Source organism: Candoia aspera, chromosome 2, assembly GCF_035149785.1.
Source record: "Candoia aspera isolate rCanAsp1 chromosome 2, rCanAsp1.hap2, whole genome shotgun sequence".
Classification (NCBI taxonomy): Eukaryota; Metazoa; Chordata; class Lepidosauria; order Squamata; family Boidae; genus Candoia; species Candoia aspera.
Window position 1 is genome coordinate 122,557,747 of NC_086154.1, and position 26,265 is coordinate 122,584,011.

Sequence of the window (26,265 nt, forward strand, 5' to 3'; positions counted from 1 at the left end):
AGACTAAATTCCCCTATTCTTTAAAAACCTCTAACAAACTTAGAAAACAATAAAGCTGATATTGTTTACAAGAAATGCATATAAAACAAGACCATCCCAATTTGCTGTAAAAAAAATAGAACAGAAATATTTAGCAACAGGAAAGATAAAGAAAAATGGAATAACAATCTCTATCAATCACCTTGGGAGCTGCTGGAACAATTAAAAGGTAAAGAAGGAAGACTTTTAATTTTGAAATTAAGAAAAGATGCAAAACTTTAACTCTGGCATCCATTTACACTTAAAAAAAGAATACATTTTATGAAAGAGCTTTCCGAATGTTAATAGAAATAGTGGATGTGTAATAATCATTGTTGGGAGACATGAATGGGGTGCTAGATCTGATTTTAGACAAATCATCTCAAGGGAAAAAAGGAGGAAAGCTTACAAGAAAAGTTCTTCGGTCTATGGATACGTTGGCTTTGACAAATACTTGGAGACTAAAAATTCCAGGAGTAAGAGACGACACCTTTTTCCAGCAATGTCTTGTACTCAGGAACTGACATGTGTTGGGTCTTGAAGGTTTTTACATCAATTTTTGAGGAAGCGAAGATTGTCCCAATGACATATGTGCATCACAATCCAATTTCAATATCAGGGTTTCAAGGGGAAAAAATTGCCTTTTACGTGCTATATTTCTTTTTACTTAATGTAAGCGTAAATGAAATAAAAAGCAAGTTTAAACTTTGTCCTGCTGCATCCACTTTTGGGGAGGGTAGCCCCTCCCATACCACTCAAAACAGAAGTGGGCCTTTTCTGGGGTAAAAGTATGCATGACTGCCTTAGAGTTGCCAACTTTTTTTTATAGTAATTTTATTAAAAGTTACAGTTAAAAAGATGAACTGAAACAAATTAAAAAGAAAAAAACAAAGTGCAGAAAAGAAATAGAAAAGAAAGAAAAAAATAAGAATATAGTAAAGAAATATATAAATGACTTCCCCCTTCATCACAAGTATAAACAATTTTAGTAACTTATCACCTTCTCTTAAAATACAACACATGATCTTTTCTTCCCATATCCCATCTATAAACAAATCTTTATAACCTCATCATTTCAGTTCTGATGTCAGCAAAAGTCCATTAAAGTTTACCAGAGATAACAACATATTTATATTCCTTTATATTCCTTCCTTTTACTTTTAACAATCTTGATCTTTAGTCCCTTCAAATAATGTCCCAGAAACTTGATTTATTTTCTTTTTTTCTGTCCTTTCTCACAAAATTCTTCAAAGCTTTAACAAGCCTCTTTTGTAAATCCAGTATAGGAAAATTATCCAGGTCACTCTCTTGGTTTGTTATTTGTATATCCTTTTTAATTATTAAGTCATCAGCTAGTTTGTTTAGTATGTCCAGTGTAGCATCTTTTTCCATGTCATTCTTGTAGCCTGACATTTTTAAATCCACTTTCAGATCAGTCTCAATCTTGTCCAATAAAACTTGTTCCTCTTCCATAACATCTTTGAAACACAGTCTATCTATAGAGACAGGCACTCTTAAAATTAACTTCTGGGTCCATTGTTCAAAAATATCCTTCAATATCTCCAATGTTAAAAAATTTTGCTTCATTCTGTACTAGTAAGTCAAATTTAAGTGTTCTTCTCCTTTAATTATAATCTTTAGTTCCTTCTGGTTCCCTCTAGTGTCCAGCCTTCAAAGTTTCATCCTATCATCTTTTTTAAAGAGAATTCAAAACAAAAGCATTTTCTCACAGGAAGGATTCTTATAATTAATTCCAAAATCTTATTTCAAATTCATCTGGGTCCTTAGTGCATTTGTAACTTTCCAAAATCAAAGTTCTAATCACCCTTTTGCTGCTTATTCCAAAAGATCTTTTTAAAGTCCTTAACTTGTATTTAAAATGTCTTTCGCTAAGGATTTAGGGAAAATGACCTGGTGCTGTAAAAATTGTTGATCCAAAGGTTCCTAACAGCTGAAAAGCACTTAATAAGCAATTTCTGAAAGTGATTAGGAAAGGAAGTATGCGAACCCAGTGTCCTTTTAAAGGCACCAATTGTGATTTGAGCAAGATGGCTATTCCCTTGTCTCCCAGTGCTAAAAACCCACCAGAGACCATTTTCTTGTGATCTTCTCATGAGGAGCAACTGTCTGGAGCACTTGGGGTGATCTCCTGTCCTCTCCTTATCTGGGAGAGGTACTCACCGGCTCTTCATTCTTCGCTGCAGTCCTCTGCCCTGCTTTTCAAGGAGCCATCTTCAGTCTACCATTTCTTCCTCTGGAAGTCCAAAGAATCAATTTTTCATGGGAGTAGGGATTAAATTTTATTTTCTGACCCAGCATACCCTAAGTATGTCTGAGTTGTCTTCAGTGCTGGAAAGAGAACCAGTACTTATAGCCAAAAATTCAAATATGCTTAATGATAGCTCTCCAACTTGGCCCACAATAGTTAATATCATTTTCATTCCAGTTAGAAGTTAACAAATATGCCCAGTGATATAACTGAAAATAAGGAAAGTTAATAGCCCCATTTTCATATGAAAGTCTTCACTTTATAAGGAAAAACCTTGGAAACTGTAAGTCTCATAAAATTGTAATCATCAAGTTACCAATTTGTTAAAAGCATGTAAGGGAAATTAATATATATATCCCTCTTAAAATCTATATTGTTAATGAGGTAATACTCATTTTCATAACAGTTAATCTTCCTCAAACTCATACGCATTTTCAGCCATCTATCAGATATTTTCCTGAGAATAATTATCTCCAAATATTTAATAGAAACTTGATAAGAAGTTTTAAGGTATTTCCATAGAAACCTCATTAAGTATAGGCAAAATTTATTGTATAACCAGAATATTTTTCCATACTGCTCACAGCTTTAGTAAACATAGAATTCCTTACAATGGCAGATTATCAGAAACCAAAATAGGAATGAGTCACTGATTATCGAACTGTTTACTTTGTTTTAAACAATGTAAATAAACCAATGAAACAAATTAACTGGTCATGTAGATAACAGCTTATTTTATTTACTTATATATATATATATATATATATATATATATATATATATATATATATATAAATAAAAATAAAATTATATATATAATTTATTTTGAATCTCCACCACCAATATGCAGAATGCTATGAGAGATTATGGGGAGGCTGGGAAAGTAATGCAAGGAAAATTATTTATTTATTTATTATTCACATTTCTATTACTGCCCATCTCCCCCAAAAGGGGGACTCTGGGCGGTTTACAATAAAATTCTCCTTAAAACCTCAACATCATAAAATCACAGATTAGATATAAATAACCAAAAACAGAAAGGGAGTGTGTTGCTGGTGGCAATTCAGCCAAGGTGGCAAGAAACCTGGGAAGAAGCTTTCCAAATAATTCAAAGAGAATCCTCTTAAATGAAGTCAGTATAAATGAAGGTTGGAAATTACTCTTGAGTTTCTAAAATTCTGTATTTACTCCAAGACTCGCATTAAAGATACCTTATTGAAATCTGTATAATTCTTGTAACCTTGCCTGGCTGTGTGGGGCCTACTTTTTCAGGAAGTAGGTAGGACCAAGCTTGTAATAGTGCAGGTTTCTAATCCTGTTATGAATACTTTTATGGTAGTAGGAGGTACTATCTGAGTATTTCACATCAAAAGGAACAGAAATGTCACAGAAAATTCATGCATCTATTCTTTTATAATGTGGATGTGTTATTGTTGAGATTGTAAACTGCCAAGAGTCTCTTGATTGTGGCAGGTTAAAAAACAATAAATAAATATGCTTTTTGTTAGCTTTTTTCATAAGACTAATAGAAGACTATAACTACTACATATTCAGGGATGAAATAGCCACACTCTGCTCATATTAAAATAGGAATGCAGTTTCAAAAACAAACATTTATTAACTTTAATTTAAAAAAAATAACCACATACTATAAATTCTATGTTAGTTATTATTTTCATCCCTCTACATGTCCAAGTAAGGTCAATGTAATCATTTGTTCAAGGCCAAGCTGGGGCTTCATGGCAGAACTTTTGTAAATTTACAAAATATGGAAAATCGTTTGTTGGTCACTTTGTATTAGAATAACAAACTGGGGATTCATTGTAGAAGAACTGACCAGCAATAAGCTTGAGGACAAAATAGTGGTTTGGACTGTACCAATAGAAATCATATACTACTTTCTAGCTCAATTAAAATAGGATTGTAATAAAGCCCAGAGAAATGCTTTAAGATCAAAGAATAATTTTTAAAAGTGGTCAACTAGAGAGTAAATTATGTTCTAAACAGCTGCAAGAACTGTAGAATCTTGGCTTTTTCTCAAGTCACTAAGAAACAAAACATTCCAACTCTGCACAGTGCCTAGACTTTTAATGCAATACATCTGATTATTCAGATACATGTTAATTTCAGACACATCATAGATTAGGAAGTTCTGCTTTACTTGCTATTTAATACTGGACACTACAGAGTCCTTGCTGATGTTAAAATATTTCAGGGAGGATCTGAGTGACTTGCAGACTTGGCAACTTAAAGAAATCGTAATTCCCATTATGGCATCTGGTGCCAAGTGGAAGCATGGCTATTGTAAGTCTTTCATCCTGTTTAGTTACCAGATTTTCCCTCAGTTCTATGTATCCGCAGTTGTTCTTATATGCCCAACTCAAGCTACTTCTGTGGCAATTTGTGTTTTAGAGGCTGTATACTATTGAAAAGCAAATAATGAAGACAAATTATGAAGGAAGGAATGTTGTTGCTTTTCTCTGATTATAAGCTTGCCAGGATCATTTGACAGGCCACTGACACAAACAGAAAACTGAGCTAACCAAAGATACCAATACTCAAATCTGAGTATTAGTCCCCAAGACATCAAATGATTCTTTATGTTCCCATACATGCTGCAGCAACACAAAGCTATTTTAAAGAAAGTCAATTACAAAAACAGGTGTCCTGCCCATGTTCACAAACTGAAGCAAGGGTATATACTAGTTTGAAGTAAAGAAAGACCAAGCTCCCCATTAATTCCATATCAATTAATTGATCTCCCAAACACTATTCCCCACAATACAGCTCTTTTCCCCTTCTAGCTCCACTTAAAGATGCAGGACTGCAGCAACAGTTATTCTGTGTCATTAGGGGCCTTCCTGCCCTGCTAGTGCTAGGAGTGTGCAAAAAAACAGGAAACATATTCTGTTTTGAGCTCAGAATGAAATAACCTCAAATTCACTGTATCCTGGTAGCAGAAAACATTAAAGAAACCAAGCCCCCTTGTAGCTGCTTTTCCTTTTTTTGAATTGTAGGATTCAAATATAAGTTCTATAGCTATCCAACCTACAGAAAAAAATTATCCATGGGGATTATTTTATTTAGTTTTAAAAAGTTTAAGAATAGCCACAGGAAATGGGTATTTTAAACATTTCCTTAAAATTAAAAATAATTTCCTTGGTCAATTTTTCTATAAGTTAGATACTGGCATGTATTACCACCCCCATTATGTAACAAGTTCAGACAACAATATGGAACTTTTTTTTTTTTGCAGCCTACTTGCCTATTTAATTCTTCAATTAAAAACAAGAGCAAAACCAAAGAAAAACTGTACTGCGTTTGCTAGACTCCGCAAAGGAGGAAAACCTTTATTTAAACAGACTTTGAAAGATTAAATTCAACAGGGCATGAGGACATGAAACATATACCCAACAAACCAACCCAAGCATTCCAATGTTATCCTAGTCATATATGCATTTACAGTTTGAACAACCACAAAAGCATTAGCAATAATATGGTGCAAAGTATACACAACTGCCTTTTCCTATCACCTTTACCTTCTATTGTCTGCAGGTCTCCAAAAGAAACTGCCACAATAACATACCACCATTCCACTTGAACTACAACTTCTTAATAGCAAAGGTTTTTTTAACAGTAAACTGACCTACCATGTGGGCATGTAGGCAAACAAGAAAACAGTGGCAGGCTTATGTGTACAGAATCTACACTGCTGCTCCAGACATATGCCATATGCTTAATTAACTGTTGCTTTAGGCCCAGGATTTCAGCCCCACGTCACTTCATCCAGTCTAAACTAATGGCAGCAGAGACGGAATATTTTGCAAGCCCCTAACCATTCACTACCTCTTTTTTCTGTCTTAGTGGTATCTTAGTGCTCCACATACAATAAATATACCAGAAAAGAGTTATCTTTCTAAAGACAAAACAAGTAGCAACCTACCCCAACTAATATACGATAAGGGGGGGGGGAAGCTGTTCAGTGGATAATGGACTAATAGAGTATGTGATTTAAACCTGTGTTACGTATAAGTACGGAGTTAAATTTGAACTGCTTGTTATGCATTGCAGCAAGACAGCAACTTTATTTTTCTACTTGCTCCTTTTCTGACTCTGCTTCATGTTTCTTCAGCAATAAAAAGCTCATTTAGTTACCTACAAGTAGTCACAGTAGTGGCATCTTGTCTGTTTATGAAATGGCTAACCTGGGACTGACATGCTATTTGCAGCCTGCATTGCAGGGCTTATTTTAGTGACATATGGGAAAAGGTTCCTGCTTTTTCTAATTACCTACTCAGCATCCTGCTGTTCCAGATATTTTTCGCTAATGAACTGATCTTAAAATACAGGTAGCCACTATGCAAATCAACTATACAGATGCAATAATAGCAGCAAAAAAGTTTTACTTGCCGTGTAGGTATATCTACAAAGCTTTTGGTATTTGTGCCACAGGTTAAGAAAGTCAGCATTAGCTGAATGGATAACTAAAGTACTATGTGGATAAAGAGCTATCAGGAAAGAGTTGGTTTTAGGCCATTTCATCTAACAGTACTATTTTTTGCATTTTTATGTTGTACTTATCTAATATTAGCCTTGCTGAATAGCTCCAAATCTGGCAGCCCCAACCCTGAACGGTTACAAGCATTTCTGTCATTTGAAAGGAGCCAAATCCTACAATTGTTTTATGCTATCAGACACTCAGAGATGATTTATTGAGCTCTGTAAAAAGAAAAGTTCATTTTCAATGTGTCGTTCCATTACAGAGATAATATAAATAAAATTGCAGGACATTTCATAATTGTTGGAACATTGGCACAATCATTTAATACTTATCAAATATTCACTCTCTTCCTTTTAACCAAGGTTACTTTAGTGCCTTTCAACTTTGTTTATGTGCCTTTTCTATCTCCCTTATCCTTCTTTCCACTTCCTGTTTCCAGCTGCTATTATCATTTCAACGTTCTGGTCTTTGCCACAGCAGCTACGTGCTCACCTTTGCACATTTCTGAGACAGAGCCTGATTACCAAGTAGTGCTTCAATGTACCCAAGATCTCCCTCTCCTGGCTTTCCTGGTAATTTTCTTTTTGTCCATAACTTTGGTGTCTTTTCTTAATAATAGACATGCTTCTGTTCTTAATGAAAGAACAGAAAAAAGTTCTAGCAAAATGAGCAGTGTTCACTTCACACCAATTTCTCATATTTCATGATTCCATTATGTTCACTTCTTTAAAACTGTGATGTCAAATAGCAATTACTGCTACAAACCTGCTAAGTGAGCCACTATTTTCTTTTAAACTCAACTTCATTCCATCTACATATTGACCTTATAAGGTTCTCTTAAGAATTACTGAGACAATATATATGAAATGGTGTCATCACTTGAACTTTACCCTGTAAAAACACTTTTAGTACTACTTAATTTGATCATTAAGGTGCAAAGGTTTTTGCACTATACAATAAATAACGTTACATTATGTTTTTGTTAAGCTAAAGCATGATCCCATGTCTCCACATGAAAGGAATTGTCCAGCTAAAACAGGATGGGAACTTTCCCAAGAAAGGCTAATAAAACACATTCTGTTTTGTCCTTGATCAGATGCTTTTTCATAATTGTAATCTGGAGTAATAACTATAAACTACATCTAAAACAGATCTCCTTTTGTCCAGATGGGAATAGGCTTTTATTTGTATGTTTCCTTTTACAGAGAACCTGCCTAGCCTAATGAAGCAGCCTTCTGGTAGTGGTTTAACTAACCAGGAAGGCTTTGCCTCTCTTTCTCTGTATGACATGTTTGTTTGTTTATTTATATTTCAAATTTAGTCACCACCCATCTCACTCAAATGTTAAAAATGCCTTGCTGAAAAGAATTCTAGGATCATCTGCAGGTTTTTAAAGGGCTTGACAAGGTTCTGAAAGCTGCAATAGTGTCACCTATGACTGCCTAAATATCATGAAAAAAAAATTCTATTCAGAACCTAACATCTCCAGCACAAAATAAAAGATATTGGATTGTGATTTATGGTAGTAATCAAACTGGCTAAAGTGATCCTTGCAAAGTCTGATGTTGTCTGCCTGAAGACTCCAAGATGATTGAGGCTTCAAGCTGAGTAAGTCGATTTAAAGCACTACATTATTACAGTTCAAGACAAATTGAAGCACAGTTCCTCTCAGCAATTCAGAACAGGACAATTACGTAAGTGTTTTGATTGAATGACACAAGATCATTCTTTTCTTTCCAAATGTCAAAATATATGATTCTGTATACTTCTGAGTATCTAGGAAGCAAAGAATGCCAAGGGCAAGACTACCTGCAGAGTCATAGTCTAAGATTCGATCTTAAACAAAAAACAGAACCTGATTTTTGTTGTTGTTGTTTAAGTCTTGTGGATTGCACTAGAATAGAAAACTTGTGTTTTGTGTCCTTTTCTGGGGAATAAACATTTGACTAGGCAGCAATGATCTGGTGATCATGCAATATTGGGCGGTCAGATGATCATTACTGGAAGAAGAAAAACCAGGAAGAAGTCACAACCACATGAGTAACATAAATTTATTAAGTCAAAGAACAAAAAACAGTGCCCCTGACCCCACAGATTTTTAACAGAAGTTGCTTTACTGCCTGCAGAAAAATGCCTTTTTCACAGAACTAAAATTAGTTCTTAATTTTGGTTGCTTAATTGATTAGTTCTTAATTTAGTTGGCCTTTAACATAGACACATTTCAAGTCTACTTTTCCTCCCAAGGACTAGATACTGGATTTCAAAAATGAAAACTGAGCTTTGGGATGTGGATCCTATGCTAAATATTAATGTCTATTGTTATATATTGTGACTACAGAATCAATGGACATTTTATGAGAATCTCTTCACAAATTTGTGGGTTTATTTTACACAAATTGTTATGTTATCTTATATAAAATTAAATAATCCATTTAAACAATGCTGTCTACTTAGAAATTATTTATTTATGTATTTATTTTTCAAATTCTATTACTGCCCACCTCCCCCAAAAAGGGGGACTCTGGGTGGTTTACAATAAAATCAAGAATTAAAACCATAAAAATATAAATTACAATATAACAAACCAATAAATAAGAATAAAATAGATACAAAATCCAAGGGGCAAAGATCTTATTCGTTGGGGAGAGATCTACGGTGCTAGCCACCCCCAAGAAGTACTGTTGCCCTTCCCACCCCAGGTGAGGCGGCAGAAAGAGGTTTTCAAGTTCTTCTGGAAGGCTGGGAGCGAAGGGGCCTGCCTCACCTCCGGGGGCAGAATGTTCCAGAGGGCAGGTGATGGCCTGCCTCCTGGAGCCCGCCAGATGGAATTCCTCCAGCAGTGCTCTAGATGTCTCTTGATCCTCTCAGAACCCGCAACTCCTCTCTAAACCACGGGGAGTGCCAGGTTGGATAAGGCAAGAGAGGTCGCACAGGTCTGATCCTGTCCAAGGCCCCAGCTGCTTCCCTATTCCAGGCTGCGGCTAGGACCTCTGCTGGACTGTGCAGTAGATCCTTGGGTATAACCCCCAGCTCCTTCTGAAACTTCATAGGGTCCCTCAGTCACTGGGGTGGGGTGGCATCAGAGAATCTCAAGGCCACCAGGGCATGGTCTGACCATGACAATGGGGACAGATCTAACTTTCTCCTCAGATCACATTGCCGCTGCTCTGACAAGAAAACCAAGTCTGGAGTGAGGCCACTGTCTCGAGTCGGGTCCCAAATAATCTGGGACAGGCCCATGGCCGCCATGGTGGCCATGAACTCCCGAGCCGCCCCTGAGGCATGCCCCAGGGATGGCAGATTGAAATCCCCCAGAACCATAAGCCTGGGAAACTCCACCACCAGCTCTGAGACAGCCTCCAGCAGTTCAGGCAGGGAGGGTGCCATGCAGCACAGAAGCTGATACAGCAGTAACTCTCCCAACCATTCTTGGGCATCCAAAGAACAGGGTCTCACAACCGGCCACCTGTGGAGCAGTGCCCCTGAAGGTCACTAGAGACAACTGCTACTCCTCCTCCCCTACCCTGGTGTCTCGGCTGATGCCACACCTGAAACCCGGCCGGGCACATTTCCGAGAGGGCTACCCCCCAGGTCTCGGTAATACACACCAGGTCTGCCCCCTCCTCTGTGATCAAATCACATATGAGGAGGGCCTTGTGGTTGGCTGACCTGGCATTAAGCAGCAGCAGCCGGAGGCCGGGACCCTCAAGGATCTGCTGTCCAGGGCCTGGGTTTGAACACGGAGGGCCAGAACATGCCACCGGTAACAAACATTGGGGGCGTCTTCCCCGAAGATGGCCCACCCTCCGGTTCCCATAACACCCCCAGCCTGTTACCACCTCAACAGGGTGACCCACCCTACAGCCCCCAGAGTTTCCAGGCCCAGTTGCCTCTAATCCCGGACCTCCAGAAACCCTGGATTGAAGCAAAGATCCCCTCCCCCATGCACAGATCCTCCCACAAATACCCTCAAGTGATGGCAGCCCCCCCCCAGCGTACCAGCTCCTGCTCTCGGAGCTGTTTGGGCCCAACCACCACACACACATTTGCTGTGCCCCCCCAGCCTCTCTCACTGGTCACAGGAGGGCACCCCACCCACTCCTACCCACCTATTTCTCACTTAGGGGTGGATACTCTTACATAAACAACAGATGGGCAGTAACAAAATTTTAATAATAAATAAATAAAATACAATCCTGGGCTTCCCCCGCATCTCACACCCGAAGGGGAGTACCCCACTCACACTGAGGGGACCCTAAAAATTCCCTGCTGCCTCCAAGTAATTGGGGGAGCGGCCAGTCCTCCACTCCAACACTCGTTCTCCTTACTGATGAGGTCTGCCACACCTGTTGGGTCCTTGACTTATTAGAATCCATGGGGTGTCGTGCCAAGCCGTTCCACTACCCAAGTCCCTTATGTCATCTGACTGGCCCCTTCGCATCACCAGAGTCCACCACGCTGCCACACCCCACTCCTCAACGCTGGGACCTGTCACCGGGACTCGCCGCCTCAGCAAGTCTGGTTTTCCACTGGCCCCCTAAAAAGGTGTTCACGGAGCTCTTCCCCAAAACTTCCAGGTCCACCAGGCCTGCCATAGGTCCACTTAAGTCCACCACTGCCACCAGGCTTGCCACGCTCCACTGCTCCACCACTCTGCTTGGAGGCCTCGCCGCAAGGCCCATCCCACTCTGCTGTCTCTTCCAGGCCAAACCACCATTCATCAGAATAATCTTAGGCAGTTTGTCCACCTCTGCAATCTGTAAGGCTCTAATTAAACAATATCACAAATGAAGGAGTAGCTTATCACCCTAAAGGTTCCTATCAAGAATGATTTAGTAACAATCTAAAAGTCTAAGATAGTATGTCCAATACAGAGAATAGTTACCACGCTTCCCTATTAGGTCTCCTCTGTCCTGTCCCCGCCACACACACACATGGTCATTCCCAAAAAGAAAATCAGTGGAACAGCTAGAATGCTGTGTGATGCTATAGCAGGACAAGGAAATTAATTTTGATATGACTAACAATGTTTAAGAATGCTTTTTTGATTGTCAGCAAGGTATCTCTATGAATCAAGCAAAGATGTTTTCATGGCATTTGATATCTAATATTTAAAGTCCTAAGATTAGACATCAACAATATATTTTATATTAGTCCTAAAGATTTGATGTTTCTGTCCCTAAACTGGAGATAATTAAATTTTCTTTGAGTTTAAGGCATGGCAATGTAAGTTGTTTAGCAACCAAAATTTTCAAATGATGCATCATAGCTATCTTAGAACAAATTTATTTAACTGGCATAAAAACAAGAAAGTTTAGCCGAACATTGTAAACATCTAACATTTATTAAAAAATCAACTTGAGTAAGCTGGAGTAATAAACACTCAACTGGCAAACTAAATGTGCCCTTGAATCATTGTTCTCTTGCAACTATGATTTCTGTTTTTGCACTTTGGAATGAAATAGGACACTAATGAATTTTGTGGAGTCCTTAGTGCTCTCTGAGCTTGTTGTTTGCTTGCAGACATTTCATTACCCAACTAGGTAACATCATCAGTGAATTTTAATGAATTAGTGAATTTTAATGTACAAAATTAGTGAATTTTAATTTAATGAATTTTATTTCTAGACAATCCCACAAATGTAGACTTTTTAAAAATTTATTTACTTCAAAAGCAGCATTAAAAGCTTAGATAATGTTATTGAAATGTATCCATACTTTCTCAATAACATTCCCAAATAATGATTTATTCTCTGATGGGCTTAGTTCTCCTTTCCTGAAGGCTCTTTGGGAACTTGGCTTATTGCTCTCAATGAAATGTCTTCAGACAACTTGGGGAGGAGCTCTAAAAGGATTCAGGCTGGACTCTCTTTTCTAAAATCTGTCTCCAGATAACCTCTGTGGTGCTTGCCTCAGACCAGCATTTCTAATTTCTAGATACAGCTTGCGTAATTTCAGCTATGAGAGGTGTTCATTAAAAATTTTTTCACTTTGAAAGTAAATATTTTTTTCACCAGAAACATCACATTGGAGGAGACTTTATTTTCTCTATACAGCAGTTCACCAGCAACTTCCATGTATAGTAGCTAATAAATCACTACAGAGTTTAATACTGTGCCTCATGAGACATCATTCTACTATATATTTCTAATCAGGCAGGATTGGGACAGAGGTGACATATTCCATCTTTACTACAGAGAGGTTCACTCTTATTTGGTTCCATAGAAGTCTGTGTGTCAATGAATTATCAAGAGTATTGCAAAATCAAATAATTCTTGAGATCTTAGCCATAAAATCACTCCAAGCTAAGACTGAGATTGAAAAGATTGTAATTTCTTGTGGACTCAGCTTTGGATACAGATACTGGCTCCTTAAGAGTTAGAAATAAGGATGATCTGCAGGTTCCAGTTTTAAACAGTTGTGGTGAAAAGTTGTAACTTAGTGACAAAGTATACAGGTGGCATAGAGAAAATCCATGCTTCAGTATAAGATGTTATTCAGCAGGGCTGAAAAAAATTCCTCTCTAAAACCTGTTGAGTCACTAGGTAAGTAGTCTGAACTAGACTGAACCTGAACCCAAGTCTTTCCTCCTATACTAACACTTTAGCTCCACTAATGCAATCAAGAATGCACTCATCAGGACTTCATTGGACAGGGCTGCAATGTAACATGTAGCTTGCTCTCTAGTGAATTTGTTAGATATGCGCATAAACTTAGAGACAGTTCTCATCTAAAAACAAGGCAAACATGGAGAAGTAAGATACCACCCAATAAGAAATAATAAGAAACAGTCTTGTGCTTTTAATTAAAACCACAATTTTTTCATGTCTCATTCATTTGTTTGTTGTTGTTATAGAATCAAAACACAAGACTTTCCTTTTAATGAAAAACAGCAAGCATTTAAATAAGCTTTTTTTTTTACTTGAAGCAGACTTGTAAAACCCCATGAAACTGCCTTTTGTAACTGCGCCAAAGTAATTTTTGAACCTTTCTAAAATGTGGTCTCAAGACAACAGTATCTTACAGAAGTAGGGAAAAAGTCCTAAATAGGTTTTTTGATTACCATTGCTGGTTTCTACTGATGTATTTGTAGCTAGCCTGGATAAGGATGAACAATGAAAGGGAACTATCATTTTGAGGTGGCCCATTCACATTCATTTTCTTTTGTGAAATAGTTAATATTAAATAATTAGTTGCTTCAGATAAAAACATGCAAAACATTCTTTTAATTCTCCTAGCCCTTATCAGACTTGAAAACAATCTTGAGAATATCAGTACAAGTGAATATTTGGGTAAGTACATTATTAACTCACTTTTCTAAATGGAGCCTCTTTTTTTTTAAAGCTACAATGTTCTACTTCTTAGATGGGAAACATATGGTGGAGCAAGGTGAACTTTTCCAGGTAGTAATTGATGTCTCATTATGGGATAAATGGTAATTCAACTTTTCATGAAGAAGTCATCCCTAAAGGGTTTTACAAAACAACTTCCCAATTACAGACATCTCTTTCTTCGGCATGGCTGCTTAGCTACAAATCCATTTGAAGGAAGCTGCTTGTGTTGACCTGTTTGAATCTGGTTTCAGGTTTGGATACAATACTGAAACAGACTTGGTCACATTTGCTGTTCCTCCTGGATTGTTCAGCAGCATCTGGTCCCCTTAACCATGAAATCTTGATGGAATAGCTCTATGGCCTGAGAACTAAAAATGCAGCATTGCATTGCAATGATTCTGTTTCTACCTGCAGGCTTGCTACAAAAAATCTGAGGGGAGATTTCTGTACAGGAGATTCCTGTTCATCTTATTTATTTCACTGGATTCTCTTCTTTCCTACCTCCTACTTAGCATGTTCAGGGTACTGTTATCCAGAGGTTTGGAGCATGGTGTCACTTTATGTATTCCTATTTCATCTGAATCAGGAGTGCTAGATAATCATCTGGTGGTATTGATGGGTCGAATAAGCATCAATAAATAGGTCGATCCTGGTAAGATTGAAGTGCTGACTGGATCAGGAATTATGGAGATGGTGTCTTCTGATATGACTGCATGTCTGAATTTATAAATGCAGCTTAGGAGTCCTTTTGGATTCAAAGCTGTTAATTTGTTGGAAGGAGCACCTATGCACTTCAAGCTGCTATGGTAGATAGGAAACTTCAGAAAGAAGGATAGTCTGACTTCAATTATCCACTCCCTAATAGTTCATCACTTGTTATATATTTTCTTGTCCTAAATATTAATTCTAAAATAATTTCTTCACTCATTCAAATTAAAAGCAAAAAAACAAAACAAAACAAAACAAAACAAAACCTGCCTAGCTGGCCTTGCTATGAATATTACTTTTAAAGTATAAATATTTACGAGCTGACACTGAATAAAATGAGTATGAACTGGTCATCCTTCACTGGGTTTTTAATCTTGCCGATCACTTTATTATTACAGAAGCGAAGAAATTTGTTAATTTATGTTTTTTTTAAAAAAAGCATATGGGAATACTAAAAAATGTAACCGTTCCTAGAATTCTACCATTTCATTCCCACATCATGCTGCTGCATATATAATCCAGATATTAGCTGTGCATCACTGAATTAAAATACATTAAATAATTCCCCCAGTAATATGCATGTGCATGAATGTGAAATTCAAGTGGGACACCAGAAAGCACCTGATTTTCAGTTAGTTTCTTTTCCATATCTCATTCTTCCTTTTCTATTTTGAATACATTGAATATTTGACTCGGAACTGAAATATTGGATTTGAAGTACAAATCCATTCAGAAAATAAACAAACTTAAATAGTACTATTTTGAAGGAGAGTAAATAATAGAAGAAAATGCAGAATTGAAAATATATAGTTTTTCTTCAGGGTGCATATAAACGTACGTAGGAGATAAAAGTCACCATATGATAGAAGGAAATTCTCTGAGTTGTTGACCTACAACCTTATTTTCTTCTAAGACACAGCATGGAGAAGATGGTTTGAGGCATTACAAGAAACTGACTGTATAAAGTTCAAGTGTACTAGTGATGCTAACCTTTTTCCCTTCTAGAAACAGCTTAGAATGTTTGACAGATTATTCTTAACAAACAACAAAGTAAGGTGGCTGGTAAGAAAGAAGTCCACAGAAGTTCATGCAATACTTTTTCTTTTTAAAATGCACAATTTGTAGAACATCGTAAAGGGATAGATAAGAGGGATCATATCTGATAGCCAAATAATGTGTTGCATAGCGAAGTGAACCACCAATGGTTGGGGGAAGTTAGGTTTAATTCATAAACATCACAACTATAGGTAGTCCTCGCTTAACAACCACTTGTTCAGTGACCATTTCAACTTACAACGGCGCTGAACAAATGGTAGTTACAACTGGTCCTTGTATTTATATTGCTCACATGATCACAATCTGGGCACTCAGCACCTGGCTCACAATTACACTGCAGGGTCCCATGGTCCCATGGTTGTCATTTATGACCTTCTTTGCCATCTTCCTGTATGCAAAGGCACTGGGGAAGCCAGTGGGTGGTCTTAAATGGCAACCATGTGAAGCCTTGCTTAACAATCCACAGTGATTCACTTAATGACGGCAACGGGAAGTGCCAGAATTCCTATTGCTAAGCACATGTTATGACCACATTGCTTAGTGATGGAAGTTCCGGTCCCTATTACTGTCCTTAAGTGAGGACTACCGGTACCTGTTTGCTGTACATCTGTATAAACTCTTATTATCACAATTTCACTCTTATAAAAAAGGAGATGATGATTATTATTACAGATAATTAAGAATAAAAGGAATTATGACTTTAAATAATCCCCCAAGGCAAAGATCAGGAACATGACTGGAAAGGAAAAAAATTGGATGATTAATGAAAATATAAGCTACTACATGAGTATACTAGAAGAAGTTTAAAGCTTCTATTTTCACTTTACATCAATATCTAAAGATATACAAATTGACAACTGCTTCTACAACAGAATAAATCTTTGAGCAACCCCAAATATCCCAACCAGAACTTCTCAGGCAAGAAGGAAGGGAGAGCAAGTGAACCTAAGGCAGAGATCTGCTCATCCTTGTAATGTCGATTCATAGTTTAATATATGTTCCCACAATGATTTATTTTTAAAACAAATGTATAATATGAAACTAAGGACATATGAAACCAAGCATACACCAAATATAAATCAATCTCCTTTTGAAAACTTCACTCAGAAAGTATAGCTTGCCAAAAGATTGATAAGTTAGCAACCTAAATAAATATCTGGGAATAAATAAATAAACAAAAATTATATATTATCTATATAAATATATAAAAATTAGTATTTTCATTTACAATAAAGTGCCTCATTCAACAGTTGAAAAGGTAAACAGAAAAAGGGGCACTAGGTAAAAACTCATAGGATACAGACATCTTTTTTATTAATAAAAATAAACCTAAATCCCACAAAATTTAGCAAAACCTCTGCTGTATTTTCAAGTAAGAAATTATTTTCATATAAAAGTGCATGCACGTGTGCTTTTCACTGCCCTTTCTCCAAAAGGCAGAAATCTCTCAGGCAAAAGTGTTATACCTGTTCCTGTGTCTCCAGATCTTTCTGTTGCAGCTTCTTTTCTGCAGAGCAAACCTGATTGCAGTAACTCTCAATCTCATCTTGTAAGCCCTAAAACAATATTAAAAGAAAAAAGGCAATATTTTTTTTCCAGAATTACAAAGAAACAAAATAAAATAAATTGTGGCTGCACAATTCATGGATTTCTTAAGTTTCTTCATGACTGTACTAAGAGTATCCTCCTTCCTCTCACTGAGCAGCCAGTTCCTTTCTACAGCAGCACAGCCAGTACAGTAATTGCATTAGCTAGAAGAAGACATACAGTATTAGTTTGCTGAGAGAGAAAAAAATAATAAAAACTCCTGCGAGCCCATGTTTGTTGCTTCTCCTGTATGACAACAGTGCCAGTGGGACCAATTATCTGACAGTATAAGACAGCTTCCTTTGCTTTATAACTTAGGTGCCAAACTGAAATGGGGATATAACAAGAGATCCCAAGATTAATTATAGTTTGCAATGAACTGCATATATTTTGCAGTTTAACTTGAACTTGTGAATACTGTGGATCTGTTATCCATTTTCCATTAAAATATGCAGAACAGACAGGTCACCAAATATGGAATGTAATTCATTTGGGAGCTTACGACACATTAATGCAAAACTTGTAAAGTGCAAAACTTCTGAACTGATTCAAAGCAACTACAATAACTCATAGTACAAATATTTAACAGAATCCTCTTCTATCTCTCTTAAATAATAATGGCATAGTGTATGTTTAAATCATTTACAGGATGAATGGCAATTCAGATAAGATAAGAGAAGTACTTGTGATAGATCTTGCATAATTGTTTTAAAGTAATGCCAAGAGTTAACTTAAAGCTATTAACGCTGTAAAGCTTCAACATCTTCTGATGCCAAAACATTTAGTCAATAGCACGAGGGAGCTTCAGATCTCCTCAGTTCTGTATTATTATGCATTATACAAATAACAAAGCATGTCCATCAAAAACACGTTGCAACATAACAACAACCTAAATTGATTGCTAAAAGAAGGATTTGCAGTATCTTTTCTTTCCCTTCATCTTGAAATCGCTTTTCACTATATTATACCAAAAAAATACAGAAACTCTTGAATGTAAATTCTTATTATGTGAGCAGGCTTATGCCTGTGAGGGGATAAGCAACATGATATCCACAGGCACCTTCTGTTCTGTCTACAAAGTACTTTGGTATTATCCGCAATTTATTTTATGTGAGGGAAGACTTCAAAGTAATGAGCTAACCTCCATGCTGTCTGCCATCTTTATTCAACAGAATGCCTCTGGGTCCCGTGAGACTCAAAGAAATTCTTAAGAAATAAAGGCTAGGAGTGGCTGGAGGCACACTCTTGCTTTTAAGTTCTCCTGGCCAGCTGGGGGGCAGCGGGAAGGAAACGACTGGTAGCTCTGAGAGTGCCTTAAAAAGGAGCAAGATTTAGAGATGACAGTGTGGAAACCAGGATAGAACGGAGAGAAAGCATTTACTGCATTTTGCCTTTGAAGGAACCATACAAATTTTCATAATGATTAATTAACAGAAGGTGAAAAAATTAATTCAAAGGGCTAGATTAGTCTTTAAGGCTCAGATTCCACTTCTAATTTATTCATGTTCTAGAGTGATTTACTTTTTTGAAATAGGTGTTTATGACAGGCTGAAGACAAATGGCAAAGCAGCAAGTTTAGAAATCTGTACCCACAACGTCTTTCATGATAAAATCCGTTATTCAAAATTCCAAATGTTCCCACCAATTCAAAAACTTTCAAGAATCAGGCTTCTAGTGGGGACGTGGTGGACTGAGCAGCAGTGCCTGCAGGCTTAGCGGGTGGAACTGACAACGCAGCAATTTTTTTCAGGCTCAGGCAGGTTTTCCTGAAGCCCAGGAGTGTTCTCCGGATAAAGGAAAACACCTGGAATCATCACATCTGTCCTCTGGACTGCTGCTTGCAGCCAGAAGATCGCAAACAGCGTTTCGCGTTCGACTGGTAAGAGCAGCTGGGGGGCTGGGGCATCATCATTTCCAAGCTGCGCTGTAGCCTTAAAGGGACACTAAGACCGGCCACCCCATTTCTAGATCACCCAATTTGTATATTTTTTAAAGTATGCATACCCTAAGAGAGGCTTTCTACAGCAAAGAGAAGCTCGCTCTCTTGATGCTTATCATTATTTTCGGGATTACCTTTTTAAAAAATTCTTTTTTAAGTTTTGTAATTAATTTCCCTTCCAAATAGAAAGGAGGACTGAGAGTAAATAATTGTCTTCCTGTTAATATTTTGGTATTAAATTTGAAGATATTAGTATTTTCCTACACGTTGAATCGGCTGATTTAAACCTTCAGCTTTCTGTTTCTACTTTCCCTTGGGAACTGTTTGCTTATCTCACTTTCACTTTTGTGTAAACACACTCCAGAACTTTTCCATATCTTTGACTTTTGCTGGCTAAGCTCCTAGGGGGTGCCATAATCTACTGTGTAAAACTTGGAAGATTTTAAACAGATCTTTTTTGACTCCTATCAAGCCTTTATACAAGACATTCAGGACATTGTGGAAAATATGAGGTCTAAAATGTGTCATCTGGTTGGGGATGTAGTGGATGTAATTGAGGAACAGTGACAGAAATATTTCTTCTAAGAATGAGGTCAGGATTTCTGTTGAGATGCTGGATGAAGATTGGATAGTGGAGTTGGAGAAATTTAAGGGAGAGAGAGATCTACAAGCAATAAGTGAAATTGACTTTCTGGTGAAATGCCATGAAAAAGAAGGGGTCATTATGTATGGGAGGTTTTCTGGAGAGAAGTTGGAATTTTTGAGGGGGGCAGTTGGGCTGTTTGATTTTTTCAAGAGAAAAGCTCTGTGCACATTGTGGGGATATGTAAATGCTTTGGTTTATTTTGAAGTGGGATAAGGGTTAAAGAATGTTTATCTGGATTGCTTTTAGGATTTGACTGTTTTTAAGGATTTGGATTAAGTTTATTACAGTTTTTTAAAAAATGTTTATTTGGATGGCTTTAAGGATTTGATTTAAAGTTACTTTTTCAAATTGTTTTTCTTTTTTGGATTAAGATTAAGATTATTAAAACTTGTATTATTAAGTATAATGGCAGACAATTTATCTGCTTTTTAGTTTGATTTTTATTATAGTAGACAAATTATAGAATAGTAGCAGGAAGGGAATAATTAAATAAGAGTTATCTTTTTTGGGGGGGGTGAAGTTGCTTAGGAGGTTTATATGCATTTTCCCCCCTTTATTTTAATATAAGGGGAAGGAGTAACTGTACTTAGTGATTTTTATAATGTGCTAAAGTTCAATGATTTATAGAAATAATGTGGTTTTGGTTTAATATAGAGTAAGAGATTGATTATGGAACATTTTTGTATATCCTTGCTGTTAAAAGTCAGAAGTCACATCTTTTTGTAATGTTGAAAAAAAATTTCTCGTGTTTTCACATCTTTTTAGTTTTTTCTTTTCTTTTTGTAGTTTTTTGTTTTTTCGTAGCTTTTATCTTTGTCTTGAAACTTAATAAAATTCTTTAAAAAAACTTTCAAGAATCACACACAATGGATTTCTGTTTTGTACATTGTGCTATACATAATATCCAAACTTTAAAATTAGCTTTTGGCTCCCTCTGGCAAGCACTTCTGAGATAAATAGTACTTTTTAAATAGTTTGCATTATGGAGGAAAGAACATGTGTGAAATTAATTGCAACAATTTGCACATATTTTAAACCTAATCTAATTAAATTAGTTATACCTAAGTTTTTGAAATTAATGGGGTAAATAAAAGAGGGTTAGCAGGTTTAATTGGTCTCACTGAATCTTGGCTGAATCAAAATTATTTCCTATCTACATCTTTTGCTTTGGAGGCTGGCATTCATTAGTTATAGTACTCAGTAATTTTTTCTCCTTTTCTTCTAGAAAAGATTGACAGCGTTCAGCAAGGGTAACTTATCACGTGTCTTCACACTGGGGCCATTACCATTCCAAACAAAATGAAGGGAGTGAATGAAGAATGAGGGTTGACATTCTAATCCCTAATATCAAGGGACAATTAAACCAACCAACCCCAAACATTTTTAAAAGCTTGTATTTGCATTAGTTTCAAAGAAGCAACTCTCCCCTCTCCTCTAAATCTCTTCACAAAATGATGGGTGTATTCTAAACTGTTTTTCGGCTTGTGCCTAAGCCTACTGCTATTTAAAAATCTAGTGAAACCTATATTTATCCAGCTCACTGATAAGAACAGAAGGACAAGGACCACTGTATAATCACTACCTCTATTTAAAAAGAGTAACTCCAGCAGGCTACCAGTCAAACTGAAATACCATTTCCACCTTCTTAGTATTTCCAAGTTGTTCAACATTGATGTAATGCACTGTTTGTTCTTTTATGATCTGGATCATGTAGGTTAATTGTCAGGGGGGTTAGTGAAGATGGCCCTGCTCTGAATCATTTATCATTAGAATTATTGGTCTCCTCAGTGGCAGTGACACTATGCCAGTTGGATGATTACACCTCTTTTGTGAAGCTACATGAGAAAACTGACAATAGATGCATCAAAATTAAACATAAAAGCTGTAGAAAGTAATAGCTGAAAATGTGTGTTTTAATAGCACAGATAATATATTATAGTTTTTTATTTTAATTTGCAGAATTAGTAACATCAGTCAAGAATACTTAGGCTGTCACTCTTAATAGATATTAATAAACATATACCCTAAAAATAACACAATAATTTTGGAACATTTCTGGTTTTAAAAGTCAACAGAAGAAATGTTGTGCAAGTTACTTATTTATTTTAATCCATTCAATTGTATCCGATTCTTGGAAACTGCCTGGACAAGTCCCTGCAGTTTTCTTGGCAGGTTTTTCAGAAGTGGTTTGCCACTGCCTCCTTCCTAGGGCTGAGAGAGAGGGACTGGCTCAAGGTCACCCAGCTGGCTTTGTGCCTAAGGTAGGACTAGAACTCACGGTCTCCCGGTTTCTAGCCTGATGCCTTAACCACTACACCAAACTGGCTCTCTGTGCAAGTTATTAAAAATACTCAGTTGAAGACAAAAATGCCCATGTTGTGGTAAATCGAGTAGAACTTCAGTATTCTGTATTGATAGTAAAACAGTTTTCAATGTTTATATTATTACATATGCTTCGTCCACCACTGCTTCTTACACAAATGAAAGATAAACATTATGAAGAAAAAAGAGGAAGCAAGCTGTGAGCATGAAAGGCCTCTCCCTTTCTCACACCAATCTGCCAACTGACCAAACTTCCCAGTTCACATCATGTTCAAATGTTTAGTTTCTAAATGCGATCCGATTCATGAATTACCAGTTCAGTAATCCTGGATCTTATGACTGTCACACAGACCCTCGCAGTTTTAGATTTGCTAAATTCACTTTTATAGTGAAAAGACCCTGCTTCTTATGTTTATTTGAATCTTACCTTTTATTCAGGCATACATAGGGCTCTCTCCTCCTATTTTATCTCACTACAAACCTGTGAGGTTCTTTAAGAATGAGTGGTCCAAAATCAACCTGTGAGCTTCTGTGGCTTAGGGTGGACAAGACCTTGAGTCTCCCCATTCCCCAATCCTAGTTCAATATCTTCATCACTACACCAAGCAATCAGCAAACAATTTGGATACTTCAAGTTTTGAGAGACCACCCAGGATCTGATAGGAAAATATAAAAATGTATTTTACTAGCAAGATAAGGCTTATCTTTACTAGCAAGATAAGGCACTTTTTTGTTGTAAATATTCTTCCAACCCAGGGTAGCTTCTAAAATCAATAACGAAGTACCAAATCTAAGCTGAAAAATAGTGATGAGAATACTTTAAATTGTACCATGTCTTATTTTTCCCCCAAGTAACCTTCGAGCATTCACGACTCCTGCTCGAAGAGCAGGTGGCAGTTGTGGCCAGGAGGGCCTTTGCACAACTTTGGGTTGTGCGCCAGTTACGCCCCTTCCTGGAGCGAGAAGCCCTCCGAACAGTCACTCACGCCCTAGTTATCTCCCATATAGACTACTGCAATGCGCTCTACATGGGGCTACCCTTGAAGAGTATCCAGAAGCTTCAGCTGGTCCAGAATGCAGCCGCGCGGGCTATTTTTGGTGCCCCTAGGTCAGCACATATAACACTGTTGCTGCGCGAGCTGCACTGGGTGCCAGTTTGCTTCTGGGTCCAATTCAAGGTGTTGGTTATTGCCTTTAAGCCCTACATGGCATAGGGCCAGGTTACCTGAGGGACCGTCTCATCCCCATTACATCGGCCTGCCCCACCCGATCATCCAGAGAGGGCATGTTGCGGACCCCGTCCATAAGAGAATTTCATCTGGCAGGGTCCAGGAAACAGGCCTTCTCTGTAGTGGCCCCCACCCTCTGGAATATCTTGCCCCTGGAGGTGAGGAAGGCCCCCTCACTCCTGACCTTTCGGAAGGCCCTGAAGACCTGGTTCTGCTGTCTCGCCTGGGGCGGGAAAGTGAATAACCATTCTCGGGGGTGGCTCGCACCTTAGAGTCCCTCCCACCAGCCTGGATTTTATACCTTTTTTGGATTCTATTTATTTACTGTATTTTATAATAACTGTTTTATGAGATTTTAATGTTTATATTTTGTGCTTGATTTTATTGTAAACCCACCCAGAGTCCCTTTTTTGGGGGAGATGGCGGTGGCTAAATTTGATCGATTGATCGATCAATCAATCAATCCATCAATCAATCAATGTGTGTTGGAATCAACTTATGTGAAGACACTCAGTATCAATGAAATCTATTGATCTCGAGGTAATTCACAACACAAAGTACTTAGGCTGGTGCTTTTTTCACACAGGACCTGCTGCTTTGTGAGGGTGATTCATTTCTGGTATTACTCATCATTCTTCAGAAAGATCCTAGATACTCGCTATATTATGAAGGCTAGGTGATGAAATGAAAATTTAACATGGCATCTGATCCTTCTCTTACCAAAAGAAATGTTGCATCAGGTTGAGTAACTGATGCCTATAAGCTTTTTTCCTATATGTAAAAGAGGTATGTTGTATAGTCAATATTGTCAGGAAACAGCAACAATAGACACTTTGCATAAATTCATTTGGGATCCATATTCATTCTGTCCAAGATAAACCTGTCTTACCTGCTAAAAAGCCAACTTTCTTCAGAACAGTGCTTTTCAAATTTTATTTCACTCATTATCTAAACTCTGTACTTTAAAAAATCAGAAATAAAATACTATTAATTAAAGTTTTGGAATGCTATGAACTTCTGCTAGATCAATTATTTTTCAAGTGACATATAAAGATGTTTGCTGTTCAAAGTTGTATCTGACCTTTGAACAGGAAGTGTAATGTTTTGTTTTCTTATCCAGGTGCCCCATCTCACATCCCATCTTTTGAAAGGTACTTAAAGTTACCAGCTTTCTCACAGTCGATCCCTTGACCTGCAGCTATCAAGGATTTAAAAAGATCATCTATGATTAAATAAGGCATGCAACATTTTTAGGGCATGTACCCAACAGTAATTTTTATTAACCATTTCATAGATATAAACTATGTCAGAGCTAATTTTATTTATTCACATTTTATCACCACATGCTTCCATATGGTTATATGCAAACTTTTACATGAAGCAGCGTCAGCCATCTTACGGTGACATCATTTAAGTGGGTAGACCCAGGATTCTGGGAGGGGTGGCTCAAGATTTTTGTAACCCTCAAACAACAGAAAGATATACCTTTGTTTCCTGGTTTGTTGCTGAAATTTGGGACAGGATTTCTGTGGCCTGCCAAAGAGGGGACTTAGAGGCTGCATTGCTCCTTTCTGGCATAGAGACTGCAGGAGTAAATGGCTTAGAAATATTAAACCTTGGCTATGGAGCAATCCTAAGTGATTTTCAGGGCTTATACAGCTACATTTGAATCCATACTGAGTCTTTCAAAGGATGGTTTTACCAGATGTTTGCCACAAATAAAGAAAGTGTCTTGGGACAGTTTTCCAAAAGTAATATGAAGTGTCTGGTACCAGAGGACTCAAGAAAATTCTGGTATTGCTAGGGAAAGGAGTCTTGTAATATCAACTTGACTGACCTGCACCTTAATGTCCTATTTGGCTTCCAAGTGTCTATGAAATGTTTACCTTTAAGTGCAGTTAAAATGCAGCATCATTTTTATGGATTATTTGGAGCTCATTTTTCAAAAGGTGAGGAACTATGATTTTATTGGCAATGTGCTGTTTTATTAATGTATGCATAAGGTTTTTCTATACATTGTCATAAATATCATTAAGGGAACAGGAAGATTATATTAAGGGTTTTGATACAGAATTGTTAAGAGCATCCATACATACTGTATGTTCAGTAACTTCTTTACAAAGCCATCTATTTGTGCAAGAAATTTGAAAGACAAATAATACTTGTTACACAATCAGTTTCTCTTATCATTGGAGTTTGTGCTAAACCAATTCCATATACCATGGTAAATATTTCAGATACGATGCCCACTTAGTGAAGTCCGCAAGAAATTAATCAAGTAACTTGGAGGAAAGACAGCTTCACCAAGAACTGCAAAGAATAATGTAATGTTTGAATCTTGTATCTGTATCCTAATCTTGTGAGATGCTCAGAGCATAGCAGTATATTATATTCTTATAGATCTACAAGGGAGGCAAGACTCTGAGAAAAAGACTATCTCAAGTCTGTCTGGCAACTGCATATCAATTAAAACTCTGAATTTTCCTTTCGCTCCCTGGAAATTCAAGACTGTAGGTACCGTTTCTGTTGCAATATGTGGAATGTACCATTAGTCTGACAAGATGTGGATTTTCACCACAGATAAACTTACAAATGAACAATATTTATAAGGAGATAGCATTAGTTATTTTCCAAGCACCATGCAGAAGTGACCCAA

At 37.2% G+C, this 26,265-nt stretch overlaps 1 protein-coding gene across 7 annotated transcripts in view; it reads right to left on the bottom strand.

Moving 5' to 3' along the window:
* Positions 1-26,265, bottom strand: part of CEP112 (centrosomal protein 112) — a 259,583-nt gene that overhangs the window by 13,851 nt on the left and 219,467 nt on the right. For all 7 annotated transcript variants that reach the window (XM_063293475.1, XM_063293478.1, XM_063293477.1 and 4 more), the window contains one exon: positions 17,353-17,442. In XM_063293475.1, the coding sequence (XP_063149545.1) occupies positions 17,353-17,442 (90 nt within the window). The remainder of the gene's footprint in view (positions 1-17,352; positions 17,443-26,265) is intronic.